General features: G+C 37.8%; 1 protein-coding gene across 4 annotated transcripts in view; it reads left to right on the top strand.

Moving 5' to 3' along the window:
* REST (RE1 silencing transcription factor) overlaps window positions 1-6,893 on the top strand; it is a 30,605-nt gene extending 23,712 nt beyond the window's left edge. For all 4 annotated transcript variants that reach the window (XM_020975308.2, XM_020975306.2, XM_020975309.2 and 1 more), the window contains exon 4: window positions 1,056-6,893. In XM_020975308.2, coding sequence (XP_020830967.1) covers window positions 1,056-2,905 — 1,850 coding nt within the window. In that variant the 3' untranslated portion in view covers window positions 2,906-6,893. The remainder of the gene's footprint in view (window positions 1-1,055) is intronic.
* The last annotated feature ends 12,893 nt before the right edge of the window (window positions 6,894-19,786 follow it).

The raw sequence follows: 19,786 nt of genomic DNA, 5'->3' as shown, positions 1-19,786 counted from the left end.
AAAAGGAGTAATTAGAGTATGGGAGACAAATAGGAAAATGTCCTGGGGATGAGTTTGAAAACAGAGATTAAACTTAGTGACTCTTGTAAGTAGAAGGGAGGAAATGAAAACAGTTGATGTGGAAAACTTTTGAGGCTTGAAAAGAGAAATTTGAGGGAATTGTCTGTGGGATGGCCTTAATTTCAGGGAAATAAGAGATTGTATCATCTACTTTTTAAGTGTTGAGTGTTGATATGGTTGAAAATTTTAGATGATTGACTTAAATCAGAGTCCCCCAATTTCTCCTTCTTTAAAATGAAAGAGCTGAAATCAGTTTCTAAGGTCCCTTCTTGATAAGACAGATTTATGATTCTGAGAGAGGTGAACAGGTTGTTGAACTCTCACTGTGATGAATGATAACAGGGTTTGTGCCAATATAGACAGTGGATTAAGTTAAAGGAACTTAAAGGTTGTTTGCCATTGGCTGGGAAATGGAGAGAGTGAGTAGCTACTTAGCCCTTTCCTTCTTTCTCTTTTCCCCCTATCCATCACCCTCCAAGTCCTGGTGGTTTTATGCTCATTGGTGGGGATACGGAAAAGGTAAAAATAGTTTCTGACCTCAAGGAACTCACATGCTGATGGGGGAGACAAACATGAACATAAATAACTAGGTACATACAAGATAGATATAGAGTGGATGGAAAGTAGTTTCAGAGGATAAAGCAGTCAAAGCTAGGGGTGCCAGAAAAGACCTCCTGCTGAATGTGTTACTATGCAACTCTTAGGAGGGCTCATTTTAAAGTTTGATAAGATTCTCAAATTAAAGTTGCTAAGAATGGTAGCACAAATGGATAATAGTTCCTGCTTTTGCAGTCAAAAAACTGGCGGGGAAGAGGAGAAACCATACTAGTAAATATGGCAACTAAAAGATGCATGGATCAATTTTTTACGTTGTGCATATTTGCTTAAACTTGGGTACACTGTTCGCATCCATCCCTCTACATTTGTTCGAATTAGTTTTGAATTCATTTTACTTAAAATTTATTTTCTTCCCACTTTTCTTATCTTATCTACAGGTGAGAAACCATTTAAATGTGATCAGTGCAGTTATGTGGCCTCTAATCAGCATGAAGTAACCCGACATGCTAGGCAGGTTCACAATGGGCCGAAGCCGCTGACCTGCCCACACTGTGACTATAAAACAGCTGATCGTAGTAACTTCAAAAAGCATGTAGAGCTCCATGTGAACCCACGACAGTTCCTTTGTCCTGTATGTGATTATGCTGCTTCCAAGAAGTGTAATCTGCAGTATCATATCAAGTCCAGGCATTCCGACTGTTGTGATATTGCAATGGATGTTTCCAAAGTGAAACTAAAAAAATCCAAAAAGAGTGAGGCAGACAATTGTGGTTCTGATAGTGTGGCCAGTGAAAAAACTGAAAAAGAACAAACAAAAACAAAGGGAGATGTGGTGGAAAAGATGAATGAAAAGAATGTAAAAGTGGAGAAAAAAGAAAAAGAAAATGCCTCAAAAGAGAAAAAGCCATGCACTGTGGTTTCCTTAGGCCAAGTGACCACCCGAAATCGTAAGTTGGCAACAGAGTCAAAGGAGGTAGATGTCAAAGTGGGGAAAGGTTCAGAAAAATCATGCAAAAGCAAGAAAGTTAAAAGAAAAATGGAAAGCGAAGCAGCTTCTTTAAATAGTAACCTGGTGAATGATACAGAACCTGTGGTGAAAAAGAAGAAGAAAGTCGAAAGCAGATCTAGAAAGAGCCAGGAAGCTGGAAAAGATGAAGTCAGAGTGGAAGAGCATAAAAGACAAAAAGCTTGCCTGAAGAAAAACAAAAAAAAGAAAACTTTGAAAGGTAAACATGGTAAAAAGCCCAAGTCCATTCAGGTAAAGCCAACTCAAAATGAGCTGATCCCTGAAAAACCTCCTTCTCCTTCTCCCCCTCCTCCTGTTTCTCTTCCTCCCCCTCCTCCTCCTCCAGAGGATTCAAAGGAAAAGTCTGACAGCCCTAGGGAAGAGCAGCAGAAAGAGGCAGTCCTTGTGGAAGATGCCTTAGTGCCTGTTAACAGCCCAATAACTGAAGAAAGGCCAAACACTCAGGACTCCCATTCGACACCAGGGCCTGCGTCAGAGCCAGCATTAGCACCAGCACCAGCGCCTGTGCCGATACCAGCACCTGTATCTGTATCTGTGCCTGCACCTACTTCACCAGGTGAAAATGTAGATAATGTAGAAATGGAAGACCAAGAAATGCACCTTGAGCAGAAGGAAGAAGACAAAGAAACTGCTCTTCAAAAAGCTGTGGATGAAGAGCCGATGTCTGGTTGTGCCCAGGAGTCCCTTAGTCCATCATCTTGTGAGCCAGAGGAAGATCTTCCTGATAAAGAGCATCAGACTGACATAGTGTGTGAAATGGAAACTGAACCGAGTCCAACCCCAGCAGAGCATCTGGCTGATAAAGACTTGACAGCTGAAGAGCTCCCTTCACTGCCAGAGCTGCCCCTGCCAGAATCCCCACTGTTGCCAGAACCTGAGTTGCCTGCTCCTTCACCACCAGCAGAGCAGTGTGAGCCAGCTTCCCAAACGGTGCCAGTGTCCTCATCAGCTCCTACTGCTGCAAATGAGTCTCAGGAAATTGATGAAGATGAGGGCATCCACAGTCATGATGGGAGCGACCTAAGTGACAACATGTCAGAGGGCAGTGATGACTCTGGGTTGAATGGTGCTCGATCTGTACAGGAAGAAACAGGTAGAAAAGCTTCCCAGGAAGAAGTAGCAGCAGCAGTTGAAGCAGCAAACTTTGTTTGCATTTTCTGTGATAGATCTTTCAGAAAGGAAGGAGAATATAGCAAACACCTTAATCGACATTTAGTGAATGTCTACTACCTTGAGGAAGCAACTAAGGAGTTAGAATAACTAAACTCTATATATGAACAAGCCTACAATTCTTTTATGAGATCTACTACATTTTATGAATAATTATTATAGTAGACAATTCCCTTTTGTTTAAGTTTGGAGTAGTGTCTGATGATTTCAGGTAGATACCTTTTCTTCACCACTGTTGTATAATAGTTTGTTAATCTCTTGCGTACACTAGTGAATCCAAGGAATTGGATTTCTCTTTTCTGTTAAACTAGCACTAGTGAAAGACTATTAGCCTTTGCATAAATTATTTTTAAAATGAGATTTTGAAAACCAAGATGTTGTGTTGAATCATACAGTTAGTAGTAGTCAGTGTTTTCCCCATTTCTAGTCTCTAGTTTTATCTAAAATAGGTTTATGGTTCCTTGTTTAGTTAGGCATAAATCAGCATATTGGTAGCAAATTACTCAATGGTTTTCTTTGAGGAATCTGATGTCTCAGAAAATTAGCACTTTTAACAAAAAAAAAGCCACAGTGTGGTTAAAGAAATGAACAGTCATACTTTTTAAAATGTTTTTTGTTTCTCCCTATAATGGACAGTGAATTTCGTCCACATTTATTAGTCTTTTCTGATTTTTGATTAAAATTTCCGATTTGTATATGTCAATTTTCATAAATATTATAACAGTGGTTTTTTTAATTGTGGGAAGTAAAGGGGAGTGTTATTTTTTATTTTTGGTGGTGCTTTAATGGCTTAAAATGTTGCACATTGTGTTTTTGATTTTTTTCCTCTTTTTTTTACCTATGCAGTGTAATAATCTTTTAGAAATAGCTTTTTTTTTTTGCTGTACAGGAACACTTTATATATGTGTGTGTGTATATACATTTGTGTATATATATGCATGTTTATTTTGGTTCATTTAAAAAAACCTTTCAGGTTTTGTTGCTTACCACAGAACAGGTGTTTTTCTGTTCATTTCCTTTGCTGCAGTTTGTTGTCTTTTTTCATGGGGAGTCATTTTAGTTTGCTAAAATTAAGAATTATTTGTGTGTATATGTGCTAATGTATAGTTTGTGAGCAGATGAAACAAATGCAGATTCAATCCTTTATATTTTGATTTTCACATCTGATGCGTATTAGAATCTGTTTCATGTTAATTTATTTTTAAGTGGCTATAGTAAATTGGCCCTCCTTGGTTTTGATTTCACAATCATTATGCAATTTGGCTGTATAATATATCTATGTATGATGAATTTGTGAGTAAAATCTCACATAGCAAACATCAGTAGGCTTTTTTTTCCCCCCAAGTCCGTTTTGGTGCGGCTACTTCCCAAACTGCAGAGTATAAATTGAACTTTTCATGTAATAGCCACCAATCCAAATAAATAAGTATAATATGCTGGTAAGTAGCAAACCTGGGATTGGAAAAGAAGGGAGGGGAATTGCCTCTTCTTCCTTTTTCATTCAAGTTATACAGGGCCTTGGAATCCTCCAAGGTTTCAGTTGGGGTGAGAAAAGGCATTTACAGATATTTGTAGATCAACCCCAGCTCCTTGTGAAGAAAGTGAACAGGGCATCCAGTACAGTTAAGTTTAACTTTGGTGCCATCCAGATTAAAAAAAAACCCAATATATTCTCAGGACACATTTTGCTAGCTCCTGCACTGTGTGTGCCCCAGCTTGCCCTTTCAGTGGCTTGAGGCTATTTGGAAACAAAACAAAACAAAAGCCAGCCTCTCAGATTCAAAATGGGCAGTTGGCACTAGAAGGGACATCTCTTTTTGGGACAGTGTCTTTTTCTTAGTGGTTCTTTTTTCATAGGTTCTTTGGCCAACTCCTGAAGACTACGAATAAAAATCTGACTTAAAAGGTTTTTTCTTTTTTTTTTTTTTGGTCTGAAAAGTTTTCCTAGCAAGTATATTGGATTTGAGCACAGTGGAGGGAAAAAAACCTGAGAAATCCTAATCTTGCGTTTCTGTAAAGTCACTTTAACATTTAAACATGGGACCTGATCATAGAAAATGAGTTCTGGTCATATTTCAGGCATGTTCCCAAATGTGCAGCAGTACAACTTCAATGAATGGGGAAACTGAGGTAAGGGGTGGGGGGTGGGGGGATATGGACATGGGGACAGGGGGAATGCTTCTTTTGGCAGTGGTCTGAATATGAGTTTTAGGTTAAATGATTGGTATTGGGAGGCCAAAGATTTAAGGAAGCAGAAAAATCTCGTGACAGGAGTAAGTTGTGTGATGTAGCATGTGTTCAGTGTGCATGAATGAGTATGATTAAATGGTGTTGAATACTAGGCTCTGACAATCATTGTCAACATAAGATCAAGATGCAACTATATTTATGTTTAAATTTTTTTTTTAATAATGAAACTAGTTATGTCTTCCTTTAAAAAACACCTAGTTTTAATATTCATGGGTACATTTTATTGGATTTCCTTTTATAGTATATGAAAATTAAAAATGCCATCTTTTGGTAAGTGTTTAGCAGAGACTTAGAGAAGCTTCAGTTCTGGAAAGGTTTTATTAGGTCCCTTCAGATCTCTTAAGCAAGAAAATTTGCCATTATAGATGTTGAAGAGCTTTAGTAATATTCTAATCCAGTTTTAAGACTAGTCTAAAAAACTTAAGAGTTAAATGTAACAAATTAACAACTGGATCATTAAATTGATCAAGACCTATGTTGCTGCAAGATAACTTTTTGTTTTACTGGGTAGTAAGTGGAAGTTAAGGCCTTTCTCCCAGCAAGCCAGGACTTTGTGACAGTCAGGCCTATATTAGGTACTGTCCTTTATTGCTATGTATTTTTGCTTATTGATTTAAAATAAATCAGTAATTCCAAATACAAATTTTCAATAAATAGAAATTTTATTTGGAATATTTAGTATTTGCATGAAAATGTCTCATCTTTCAGTTTTTTACTTGGATAGAACTGAAGCTAGAGTTTTTGGCAATATATTAAGAGAAAGTAATAAGAAATAACATTATATTCATATGTGTAAGTTGATGCTTCTGTATTATTGGTAACAAGCTACCAAAATACTATAGTGTGTGAACCTAATTAACTTATACTGTTGGTCTTCTAAGATATGTATTTCCTTTGCCCTTTAAACTTATGTGTACCACATAGTTTCTTTTTTCAGTATTTTCATTTTATTTCTTATTTCTCTTTCCTTTTGGTTTCCAGTCATAGGTGCTTCTTTTTTCTAGAGGCTTGTTGATGATGCCTCTTGTAGATATCAGTCTGCTCTTGTCTTTCATGCTTGGTCCGTTTCTGGAGCCACTTCTCAGTTTGAACTGTGTTGGGGGAGGGAAGGATGTATTGATTGACATTTGGAGGTTCATGACCTTAAACAGAAGCAACCCCCATAGCATATTGTCCTGTGTGTTTTGAATGAGGAATTTGAAACTTGTTAGTGTAGTTCTCCATTCTGGACTGAGGCTCAAAGGCTGAAATTTTTCTTTTTTATACAAATTGCAAAATGGTGAAAACTGACAGCCAATGTGTTGTCACCTTGCTGACCTCAGCAGAATGACTGAGTTTATAGTGTTACTCAAATTCAAGGAATTCCTTGAATATTGGTTTGTGTAGATCCACAATCCACAAGCAATATTAACTGAATCCAGATAGCTAATGCAGTTGTTTCACATGTACATATGCTTTGTTTTTGTAAGACTACACTAGTTATTGAATTTTTGTAAGCTGGCACTGAAACATTTCTATAATGTTTTGTTGCACCATGTTTGAAGCTTTTACAGTGCAATAAATGTATTATTTTCTGAAGTAAGCCAAAGGTAAATTTCTCATGGTTCTTGCTGCCTGCTGTAGCAGCACTTGAGGATCTTTTATACATTTGTAATAGATGAAAAATAAACCAGATTGCAAATCCTGTTGTTTTTTTAAAAAACCTAAACCATGTATAAGTCTTTGGTCCAAATTGTAGTGTAAAGTTAAACTAAATTGCATTATATTAACCCATATGAGTGTATTTCCCTAAGCATAGTTATGTTGAAATAAACTTTATTAAAAAGTGTATTGCCTCAGTGTAAGTCTTGTTTGTAGTCCTCGAAAATTATTTCATTATAATTGTAATCAGCGTTTACTAGATAATCTGATGTGCAAGAAGGCCTTTGTAGTATAAACATGGAGAAATCAGGATCCCTTACAATTCCTAGTAAAAGCAACGTTTTTATTAGGTAGTTGTTTTAGAGCCATTATAGTTAAAGTGATAATTTACAAAAAAGTTGACATTTTGACATGGAATAATAATTAAGAGGCTATAGTTGAATACTGTAGCTAGTATAAATACTGGCCTCTTAGTAACATCCACCCATTACTCCCAGTTCAGCTGTCTGGGGCCACACAAAGCAATTCTTGCTGCCTCTTCAACATGAAAGCCTTTTAAGTATTTGAACCTATGTTTTCTTCGAACATAACTTACTGAGCTACACATTACCAGTGCTGCAGCTTGTCTTCATGTGATGTAGAATTAAGATCCCTCAGGGGCAGCTAGGTGGCACAGCGGTTAGAGCACCAGCCCTGGATTCAGGAGGAACCGAGTTCAAATTTGGCCTCAGGCACATAACACTAGCTGTGTGACCTTGGGCAAATCACTTAACCCAATTGCCTGCCTACCGCCCCCCCAAAAAAAAAGAATTGATATCCGTCACCATTCCTGGTGGTTTTCAATGAGCCTCCGAAAATGTGATTCCCATAATTGAACACAGTATTCCAGATGTGCCTAACCTAGGGCATAGTAGGTCCTCTTATTCCAGCTCAAGGTCACAGGTTATTTGGCTTCCATGTCACACTTTTCATATTGGATTTGCAGTCCCCTAAACTTTTTTTTTATTTTTAAACTGCTACCATCTCCATTTTGTGCTTGGGAAGCTGTTATTTTGAAACCAACTTTCTAACACTTTACATACATCCTTCTTGAATTTAATCTTATTCGATTCAGCCCAGTGTTATAACCTATCAAATCTTTTTGACAGCCCCTCTTGCCATTCAGAGTGTTGTTAGCTGTCCCAGTTTTGTGTCAGATGAAAATTTAACAAGAATACTGCCTATGCAGGCTGAGGTCATACTTGAACTGGGGTCTTCCTGACTCCAGCTCTTTATCCAGTCTCTTCTAGCTCCTTCATTTTGCTAGTTCAGCTAGCCCTTTTAAGGTTTGCAGAGTGTTTTGTAAATATCTCACTTGAAAGATGAAGAAACATGCAGATCGAAGCATTACTATTTGCTTGGTTTTTTTCTTCTGTTTTATTTCTTCTTTCTAGTGGTTCCTCCTATTGGTTCTAATTCTTCCTTACGACATGGCTGATGTGAAAATATGTTTAACAGGAATGTATATGTATAACCTGTATCAGATTGGGTGCCATCTTGAGGGAGGAGGAGAAAAATTTAAAACTCAAAAGCATATGGAAGTGATTGTTGATAACTCAAAATAAATTAATAAAGAGTAATTAAAAAAAAAGATGAAAAAATAGGTTGAAGCTTAAGCAGCTTGCTTAGGACCATACGGCTACTGAGTGTCCAAGGCAGGATTTAAACTTTGATCTTTGGCAATTCCCAAGTTCAGTGGGTAGCCCTCTTTGCATATTCTAGTTTTGCTAACTTTCCTTCTTAGAAATTTGTTTTTCGTGAATACCTGACACCATTTCTTACAGTGCAATAATACTCAACTACAATCACAAAGCACAGTTTATTAAGCCTTGCTTATGGTTATGGTTACCATTTTCCTCCCAACTTTTTGATAGGTAAACTTTTGGTAAGGCTAGTGCTAGCTATTTGATATGCAAATGAATGCATTATGTTTCGTCATTGATTACTTTTAGCAACAGATTGTGGTCCTTCACATTTTCATCTTGTATGATTTTTATGCATGTTTTTATAAATTATTTCAGGATACAAGAGACCCTCTGGTCCCCAATATGCCTTGGAGATACTTGTATAGTATCGTTTTGTTGTTTCTCATTTTTGCTACAAGACCATCCACCTCATTTTCTAGACATTCATTAATGGCTTGTCTTTTACGCTATTTTTTGTATACTTACCTTACTTGTTAAATATATATTAGCCTGTATTTTTTTACCCCATGTCTTAAATTTCAGGTTTCATGTGATTTTATTTTGGTGTCAGATATTTTGAATGTCTAGAATCATCAAGAGAATAATTTACTTTAGATGACCTTTTGTAGAAGTGAGTGGTTTGGGATAATAGAGAGCACTGGTTTTCCAAACGCTTTCTAGCTCAATCTCAGTTTTGGGTCCAATATATTATATATGTGCAATAAATATTCCATGTTACATATTAGTTTGCTAGCTGCATGCCGCAGTCTAGATAATGTTTTTCTTTTCATTGCTGTAGATTTCACAGAAGATGCTTGATTTTAAAAAAAAAATTTTTTTACCTCAACTAAGTTTCTCAACTTATCCTTCCCTGAACTTTTTCTTAGAGAGCCATCCCTTATAATAAAGCATAAAAAGGAAACAAACATTTAGTTTTTTTTTTTACTTTAGGCAGTTGGGGTTAAGTGACTTGCCCAGGGTCACACAGCTGGTGAGTGTCAAGTGTTTGGTCTGAGGCTGGATTTGAACTCAGGTGCTCCTGACTTCAGGGCTGGTGCTCTATCCACTGCGCCACCTAGCTGCCCCCAGAAACAAACATTTCAGGAAAACTAAACAATATCAAAAAAGTCTGATTATATGCAGTATTCCATAGCTACAGTCTATAAACGAGCAGTGGGAGGTGCCTTCTGTATTCTTTGGAGTTAAGCTTGATCATTATAATTTAAAAGCATTCAGTTTTGACTGTTTTGCTATTCTTTCTACTTACATTGTTGTACTCATATGTATTATTTTTGAGATTCTGTACTTCATGTAATTCTTCCCATGCTTCTCAGTTGAGTATAAATTCAGTGAGTCAGCAGTGTGAAATGGGAGCTGAGAAATTTGACACAATTTCAGGCTACATTAAAAGAAGCATATTTTCCAGAGCTGTACTGGGACCTCCCAGATTTTTTTTTTAAGAGGCTATTCTTTGCCTCGTATCTTAATAAGCCTTAGTCACAGAAGGGGTGCTGCCTTAGTCAAATTGAGACCTGTTAAAGACCTTAGCTTGAAAAGGCCAAGGTCCCCCACAGTATCCTGGGCCATTTCCAGTCGTCTTGATCCGTATCTGGCCACTGGACCCAGATGGCTCTGGAGGAGAAAGTGAGGCTCATGACTTTGCACAGTCCTCCCTTACTTAAATCCAATTCTCTTGCATGTTGCAGCGTTATTTCCATGATGTCATGGTCCTCTTTTGAGAACGAAAGACAGCCATCAGCAACAGACAACATCTGGAGTGTTGTATTCATCTTCAGTTATGAATATCAAGTTTTAGAAAAGACATTGATAAACTGGAGGATGTCCAGAGAAGACAACTAGGATGGTTGCCATTTATGATGACGGGTTCAAGGAAACATGCTACTTAGCTAAAAGAAACATGCTTTTCCTCACCTTCCCCAAAAGGACAGATCCAAGGGAGAAATGCTAGCTGTCCTAAAGTGTTTGAAAGGAGTATGACCAGACTAGAATGTCCAAATTAGGACTTCCCCAAAGGGACATAAAACTGTCAAAAGCTTGCCTAAACCAAAGAAGCAGAGGGATTGCTGTTAAAGTAAAACCCTATTTTAAAATATGCGTTAATTTTTTCCTGTTGAAGTTTACCTAAATTTAGTTCCTATTCACCCTCCAAATTTCAAAATTAGTTATAACTGGTGTTTACATGGTGCTTTGTTTTGCAAAGTACTTTGTATTAATTATCCCCATTCACTCAAATCCGGTGTTCAACAGTATCCTAGACACAGAATGTTAGAACTGGTAGGGATCTTTCCTTACCAATGGTTTTCATATCACTATTTGACTTTAAGTAAAAAAAAAAAAATCTCAGCAATCATCAAATCAGAATTTAGGCTTGGCAGGTGCTTGGCACATAGTACAGAATAAATGCTTTTTCATTCATTTCTCAATATTCATTTTCAATAAGAGCATTCTGAGGTCATCAAAATTCAGGTCGCCGTCTCTTTCTTGTCCAAAGCCAAAGAAAAAAAGATCATTCTATCCCCTACCCCCACCGATACATGGACTTGTATACAAAACCAGAAAAACAACCTGTACACTATAATATAAAAACAAAGAAAAAAAATGCAACTGAATGCTGCGTGCATATAATGACCAAGCTTTACTCCAAGACATGAGAAAATATGCCTCTTAACCATTTTTTTTGGTTGCAGTAGGAGACAGCACATATGCACATCTACATTGTTTAATTTTGTTAAATTTTTTTTCTTTAAAAGGAACATTTTTGGAAGTTGATTTTAGGGAAAAAAATGTAAAAACCTAGTAGAGGGCAAAATAATAAAAATCTGGGCTTCTAAGTGCTTTGTTTTTATTTATAAGATTAAAGATTAAGATGGGAAAATCGGTATTGTACAGGAATTTGGAAAATTGGCCTTAATGAAAAAATCCAAAAGACACTTTGAGATAGTGCTGATAGGATTATTTTATGAGTTTCTTCTTTCTCACACCACCCAGCTCCCTTGGATACTTGAACTGATAATGGCAACAAAGTAGTTCTTCCATTTCCGAAAGTAATCCTGTGAAATTTAAGCTTGTTCTCCTATGACTCATTGATATCACCTAGATATATCACCTAGCTCTAGGCCCAGACTAGTACAGTGGGTACAATGAAAGAAGTCTTTGTTTTGGAAGACCATTGAAGGCACACACCTTTTTATGTCTTTGAATGCTAGCGGTAACTTTGGGCTCTTAATATAAAGTATCTCCAGATTCTAACTGTCTTAGGACTCTTTCAGAGACTTGGCTGAATTTAAGCAGTCACGTCTATGACTAGTTCAAGACCTTATTACCACTGAGCCGAGCTAATGCAGTAGCTTATACTGTCTTCTCCCTTCTGTTCCACCCCATCTACTGCAGCCAGTGTAGTTTTAAAGCTCAAAGCTGCCCTGTTAAAATATCTGCAGTAACTGTTGCTCACAGAATAATGATTAAACTCTTTAACATGGAAATCAAGGCCTCCTGTGATGTCATGGACTCTGTGAACCTCCGTTTCCTCATCTGTCACATGATCTCTGGAATTCACCAGTTGACCTGCCTATACAGGGGATGTCTGCTGCCTGGAATACTTTCTGCCTATAGAAAATCATTGATTTTTCAAGGTCCAGCTTGGATGTTGTCACCTCTAGGAAATCTTCCCTGATCACCTCATAGAATCATGGTATTTAAAGCTGAAAGCCAGAGGTAATCTATGCTTCCTCTGTAATCCCATAATATATTTCTTATAGTATCTCTTTTTAGATCATACGGTTGTTTGAATACATGTCTTATAACCTACTTGAAGAAAAAGCATAATATCTTACTTATCTTTATATTACATAAATCCCTATCACAGTGTCCTGGCACATCATGCAAAGACATTGAGTAAATTTTGTCAAGTTCAGTAGAAGATGCTCAAAAATAAAATTGTGGAGACACAATTTGGCAATGACTTCACCCAAAAGGGAAGAAAAATGGGATTTGTCTAAAGAGATCAATATGGTTTACAGGATTACAGGAATGCACTAGCTGTTTTCTTGTCTTTCCAAGTTTCCTGCTTTTAGCTGTTAATGAGCATTGGTACAAAATAAATTGACAGTAAAACAGCTAAAAGTACATGTACACTGATTATTTTTCATGTACTCTGCCAAGACAGGCCAACACCAATAATTAATGTACTTGAAAAGAGCTGGACTTTAGGAGTCTAGAAGACTTGGATTTAATTACACCTCAGACACTGTCTGCCATCCTGGGCAAGTAACTTAACTGGATTAATAATAGCATCTACCTCACAGGATGCACAAAGGATGAAATGAAAAAAAGGTATGTAAAGCACTCAGAAGATCTTCAAGTGCTTTATGGTTTATAGAATTTGCTACCCACATGATTTCACTTGGTCATACATTATTACGTTCCTTCAGTTATTGATTGCAAACTATTTACAAACCATTTATTAACTCATGCAATTGACTCCAACCAGTCTTCAGTGGTTTCCTGCAGTGGCTGAGCAGACACACCATCCAAAAGGAAGGCACCCATAATGTCTGTTAGTGTCAGTTTACCGTTATTACATTTCTTTTTCTTGGAGAACTCCTTCAGTTGTCTTCATGGAACCTGAGGGTTTTGGAGAAGACAGGCTGAGAGACAAATGCTAATCTTAGGCAACCCTCAGGTGAGAAAACAAACCTAGCAGATAAGTACTTATGAAAACTGTCTCTTAAGTGTAAGTGAACTCTATGGTCTTTCTCTAAATTCTAAATACTATGCTTTTAGCCAGATGCTTTAGAATATTCATACCCTGATTTATGAACATTTGACTTAGGAATGTCCCAACCTCTTTTGCTGCATCCCTTTCACCTACCCTCATGAAGAAGAAATTTTAATTCGGTGAATTATTTGTTGTCACTAACAAGTCATTATGCTGTGGGAATACAAAGATGTGGTGGTGGGTCTCTGACCTTCATGCTCTGACCTTCCATTAAAAGAGATGATATATAAGCAAATGCTGCATAAAGTAGTTTATTGAAAGTTCGGGGGCATCAGGCCGCTAGACGACACAGGGGTTAGCGCACCAGGCTTGAATTGAGGAAGCTCTGACTTCAAGTCTGGTCTCAAACTCTTCCTCGCTGTGTGACCCTAGGCAAGTCACTGAACCTGTTTGCCTCAAATTCCTAATCTGTAAAATGATAATAGGGCCAGAAATTGTTGGGAGGATCAAACAAGAATAATTATAAAGCACTTAGCACAGTGCCTGGCATATAGTGCCATATAAATGTTATCTATTATTACTACTATTAATATCTATATGAATGTCAAGTATTGAACTATGGAAGCCAGAATGATCTTTCATAGATTTAGTCATGTCACCGCCCCTACTCAAGCATCTGCAATGACTCCCTACCTCCTCTTACCCCTACTTCCTTTGACCTATAAGCTCCTTTATATGACATTCAAAGCCTTATGCAATCTGGTGCCATCCAACTTTTCCAGTTTTATATTGCTGCCATCCATGTCATCTATGCTTCATCTATGTCAAACTGGACAACTTTCCATCTTCCAGCCACATTTTGTATTCTCTTGCCGCCTATACACCATATCCCAGGGATGTCTCTCTGCCCGTCATCTGCTGGATTTCAGTCTGTTCTTTGAAGTACAATGGAAATGCCTCCTCCTCCACAAAGGTTTCCCCAGAGATGATAGAACCCTAGATTTAGAGCTGAAAGAGGCCTCAGACATCAGTACAACTCCCTCTTCTTACAGGTAAGGAAACAGAGGCCAAAAGTGCTTAAGTGCCTTCCCAAGACCCTGTAAGTAATAAACAGCAGAGCCTGAATTTGAAGCTGGGTCTTGTGACTCAGTATCCAACATTCCTTCCCAAAGCGCTTAGTTCTGCAAGTCTCTTATTTACTTATGTAATATTGTGTATTATAGTGATCCATGTTTCTATCTTCCTATAGACTGCAGTCTTCCTAGATTGCTGATTTCATGGGGGCAGGGGCTGTGTCTTATCTAAATTTTGGGGTTTTTTTTGGCAAATCTAAATTTTGTATTTAAACTTAGCACCTGGCTAGTGGTTCATACACAGTAGGCACACAGTAAATATCCATTGACTGGATGAAGGAAAAGTCATCATTATAAATAACAATGATTTCCTCAGGGCCCTTTGAGATGTGTTGAGCTATTTGTCTCTCTACCAAAGAGTCTTGGACTAGGTACTGATTAGTTCAGTGAATATTTACTAAGCACATGTTATGTGTAAGACACTGACCAGGCGCTTTTTGAATCTGAGATGTTGCAGTGAAAGGAACTCAGAATTAAGGATCTGGGTTTGAATCTTAGCTTTGCTGCTAATGTGTTTGGGCACGTCACTCAGCTCCCTGGATCTCAGTTTCTTCATCTGTGAAAATGAAAAGGTTATACCCCCTCAAGTCTGCTATGGCTCTAAATCTATGATTATTTTGTGTAGTTTTTCTCTCTTGATATCAGGCTGTCACTCTGATGCCATTGGTATATTAGATGACATATAATCATGCTAAAAAGAGTAAAGTGGCCTGGGTTAGGGTGGCAGTGGGATCTTTCCCATGAGATAAATGCATGAATTTTGTAACCTGTATTTAAGCAGCTCAGAGGCCTTTTTTTTTTTTTGCTGACTTTTAGATTCTTTAGTTAAGAATAGTCCGGGTAGGTAAGGTTGTTGAGTTCACAGAATATATGAAATAGCATATTTAACAGGAGCCTTTCCAACCTAGAGCCTCGATTCCTCTCCCTATAACTATGCTTCAGTTCAATATATATTAAGGAGAAAATAGTCTAATCTTGAGCCTCCAATCCAGTGTGGGTTCTAGTTACAGCATAAATAAAGCATTTAACAGAACCATTCTAAACAAACAAACATACAAAAAACCCACATTCCATCTTTAGCCTGAGACAGCTAAATGGCCATCCTTTTATTAATAATTTATGGCCTTATTAATAAAATGATTAAATTTCCTAGAAACTATATAGCCACCACTCTGGCTTTGATCACTAAAGCTTTGATACTCTCAGTTTGTGAAAAGGCTACATCCCTTGGGGCTACGCTTGATAATTTTTTAGCACTTTCATCTGGGACTACTTGGGTCTACTTTGCCTCAATTATTCCCATAGGTGGGACCAGATGAGCTTCTCAGAGAGTTGTTATGTAAACGTTTCCTTGTTTTCTTCCATGGAAAATCTCCAATCCTGGCAAGGTGAAGGTGAATGATTTTCTTTTACCTCCTCCTACCTCAGGGTCAGAAAACATGATGTTCTAAGAGCATTCAAGTTTCCTGCTGTGTTTTTCTGAAGCTGGGTGGCGACACAACACCACCTGTACCTTTCCTCCTTGTACCATTCAAATCCCATGATGCCCTGTCATGTAAATACTCTTAAAACTTTTTTAAGTCTCAAGGAGGTACCTACCTAAGCAGAGGGTAAGGATGGGTTGGGGACACAAACAATGAATCCCATCCTCTACTGAAAAAAAACTGCCATCACAGCAAATTTGGTAAGTGCCAAGTGAGGAGAATGGAATATAAGTGTTATATTTCCTTACATCAACTTGGGGAGGGGTGAAGGTTTTCATAAGCCCAGAATGATCATATACAGAACCTGAAGTAACTCCCAGGTGCAGTTTATTTGTCTGGGCTTAAACATGAAGGTAAATGTGTCTGGTTCTAGACAAAATTGTGAAATAGGCATCAGGGACCCTCAATCTTTGCTTATTTTTTCCCTCTCCAGAGGTACAGGAGAACTGGTTTGCCATGGCCTTTGCTCGAGGCTCTTGTATTTGGGTCTTAATGCCAGATAAGCTGAATAAGATATACAGAAGAATCCCTGAGAGTGGTGGTGCCTCATCTTGGTTTCATTTAGAAGAATGCTCCCTGGTGACTGACGGTTAGTTTGCTTAGAAGGCCAAAAAGAAACCATAAGGACTAGCTTTGAACGTTATTTACTGAATTTATTATATACTCAAAAGGAAAAGAGAGCTACACATAATAGAGATTTGAAGTCTTGTGTATAATCCTCTTTTTCAGCTGTACTTTGTATATGGCAATGCTAATTTTATTTAGTATTAAGTTCAGAATTTTTAGAAAGTGTGAGCTTCTGTTGGTGGAGTTGTGAACTAGTCCAACAATTCTAGAGAACAATTTGGAACTAAACCCAAAGAGCTATAAAACTACATACTCTTTGATGCATCAATCCCACTACTAGGTCTGTATCCCAAAGAGATTTTTAAAAAAATGAGGAAAGGACCTATTTGTGCAAAAATATTTATAGGAGCTCTTTTTGTGGTGGCAAAGAACTGGAAATTGAGGGGATGCTCATCAATTGGGGAATGGCTGAACAAGTTGTGGTATGTGATTGTGATGGAATATTATTGTGCTATAAGAAATGACAAGCAGCATGGTTTCAGAAGAACCTGGGAAGTTTTATATGAACTGATGCAAAGTGAAGTGAGAACCAGGAGAACATTGTACACAGTAACAGCAATATTGTAATGATAACCAAAATGTGAAAGACTCAGCTACTCTGATCAAGACAGTGATCCAAGACAATTTTTAAAAATTGAAATCTGCTTTTATTTGTCTAAAGTTTTTGTAATTTTGTTTAATTCCTGGGTTTATTTTGGCAGGTGTATTGCCAAGTATTTTATACTGTCTAGAGTTATTTTTTTTTTTACTTTGAATAGTATTTTTTTCCAATTACATGTAAAGACATATAAAGACATTTTCAACATTCATTTTTTATAAGATTTTGAGTTCCAAATTTTTCTCCTTTCTTCTCTTACTTCCCACCTCCCCAAGACAACAAGCAATCTGATAAAGCAATCATGTAAAACTATTTCCACATTAGTCATGTTGTAAAAGAAGAAACAGAAAAAAGGAAAAACATATTTTGTCACTCCAGTCCATCTTCTTCTCTGCTGTCAAATTAATCTTTCTAAAGCACAGATCTGAACATGTCGCCCCTCCCTCCCATTAAATAAACTCCAGAGGCTCTGTATCATCTCCTGTATAAAAATCTTGTATGTGGCATTTAAAATTCTTTGTAATCTAGTCCCTTCCTCTCAAATCATGCTATACCTTACCTCCCACATGCTGCGTGATACAATGACACTGTCCTCTTTGCTATTCCTCATTCGATATAGTCAGTCTCCTAACCCAGGGTATTTTTATTGGCTGCCCCCATTCCTATAATTTCTCTATCCTCCTTGTTTCCTGGGGTTCCTTCAAGTCCCAGTCAAAATCTCACCTTCTACAGGTTGTCTTCCCCAATTCCCCTTAATTTTAGTGCCTTCCCTCTTTTGATTATCTCCTTTTTATCTCTTCTATAGCTTAGTACACAGTTGCTTTCATGTTATCTCCCCCATTAGGCAATCCTATGCCTTCTTAGGCTTACTGTCTTATCCTCTCATCACCATCTCAGTCAGCTTAAAGTTTTGGACAGACTTTTGAACAGCTATTGTTAGTAAATTTTTCCTCATATTGAGTCAATATGACTCAATTGAGGAATTTTGGCCTTTTCTGGAGCTTCTATCCATTTTCTAACTTCGGCCTTTGGGACCAATAAAAACAAGTCTGTTCTTTTTATGTGATAATCTGTCAAGTCCTTAAGTTCATAGGGTCATAAATTTCAAGCTGGTTGGACCTTAGATGTCGTAGAATCCAACTGTCTCATTTTACTGTTGGGGAAACTGAGGTCCAGAGAAGGGAAGCAATTTGCCCAAAGTAAGTGGCAGAGCTGGTATTGGAAACTAGATCTGAATGAAAATTCAGTGCTATTTCCATTATACCTTTTAGATAGTGAATTCAATTCAATAAACATTTATTAAGCACATATTGTATGCCAAGACCATGCTAAGTGCTAAGGATGCAAATTCTTTTTTTAAAAATTTATTTATTTTTAGTTTTCAACATTCACTTTCACAAGATTTTGAGTTCCAAATTTTCTCCACATCTCATCCCTCCCCCCATCCCAAGATGACATGCATTCTGAATACCCCTTCTAATCTGCCCTCCTTTCTATTTCTTCCCCCCACCCCTCCTCTTTTCCCCTTCCCCTTCAATTTTCCTGTAGGGCAGGATAGATTTCTATACTCCATTTCCTGTATATCTTATTTCCCAGTTGCATGTGAAAACAATTTTTTTAACTTTTGTTTTTAAAACTTTGAATTCCAAATTTTCTCCCTTCTCCCCTCCCCACCCACCTTCATTGAGAAGGCAAGTAACTCGATACAGGTTATACATGTGTAGTCATGTAAAACACTTCCATAGTAGTCATGCTGTGGAAAACTAACTATATTTCCCTTCATCCTATCCCACTCCCCATTTATTCTATTCTCTCTTTTGACCCTGTCATGTTGTGAAAGACTAAGTATATTTCCTTGGGGCAGCTAGGTGGCACAGTGGATAGAGCACCGGCCCTGAAGTCAGGAGGACCTGAGTTCAAATGCAGCCTCAGACCAAACACTTGACACTTACTAGCTGTGTGACCCTGAGAAAGTCACTTAACCCCAATTGCCTAAAAATAAAAAAAAAATAATTAAAAAAACCCCTAAGTATATTTCCCTTAATCCTATCCTGCCCCCCATTTGTTCTCTTCTCTCTTTTGACCCTGTCCCTCCTTAGAAATTTTTGCTTCTGATTACCCTCTCCCCCAATCTGCTCTCCCCTCTATCATCCTCCTACTCTCTTGTCCTCTTCCCACCTATTTTCCTGTGGGGTAAGATAGATTTCCATACCTAAGGATACAAATTCTGAAAAAAAGAAAGGCAGTTGAAGACAAAATACAAAAGGAAGCTGAAAAGAGGTGGGGTAGAGAAGGTAACCTATGGGGAGCGGTGGGTGGGTGGGGAGGGAGATATGGTAGAGAAGTCAATCAGAGAAGTCCTAAGGTAGTGCAGGCAGGCGAGAAATGAGGAGATACTGAGTTGAGCTCTCTCCTTAAATGGTGGTTTGGGGTGCATGGCCTCACCTTCCAATCCAAGGGGCAGAGTTATTATGTCTCTCCCTAACTTCTATTTTTTCTAAGTTGAATATCCCCATTTCTTTTAAGTAATTCTTCCATGGCATAGTTTCTAGTCTTCTCATATTCCTGGACTCCCTCCTTTAGGTCTATACCATTTGGTCAACGTCCTATCTAAAACTTAGAGCCTAGAACTAAACATAGTATTCTAGATGTATTCTGACCAGGACAAAATAGGGCAGCATATCTCCTTCATTCTGGACACTCAACCACTATTAAGTTAGCCCAAGATCACATTAACTTTTTGGGGCTGCCGTAACACATTATCCTTCCATGGGTT

Source organism: Phascolarctos cinereus, unplaced genomic scaffold (genome assembly GCF_003287225.1).
Source record: "Phascolarctos cinereus isolate Bilbo 61053 unplaced genomic scaffold, phaCin_HiC Scaffold_9;HRSCAF=440, whole genome shotgun sequence".
NCBI lineage: Eukaryota > Metazoa > Chordata > Mammalia > Diprotodontia > Phascolarctidae > Phascolarctos > Phascolarctos cinereus.
This window is presented reverse-complemented; position numbering and strand designations above follow the sequence as displayed.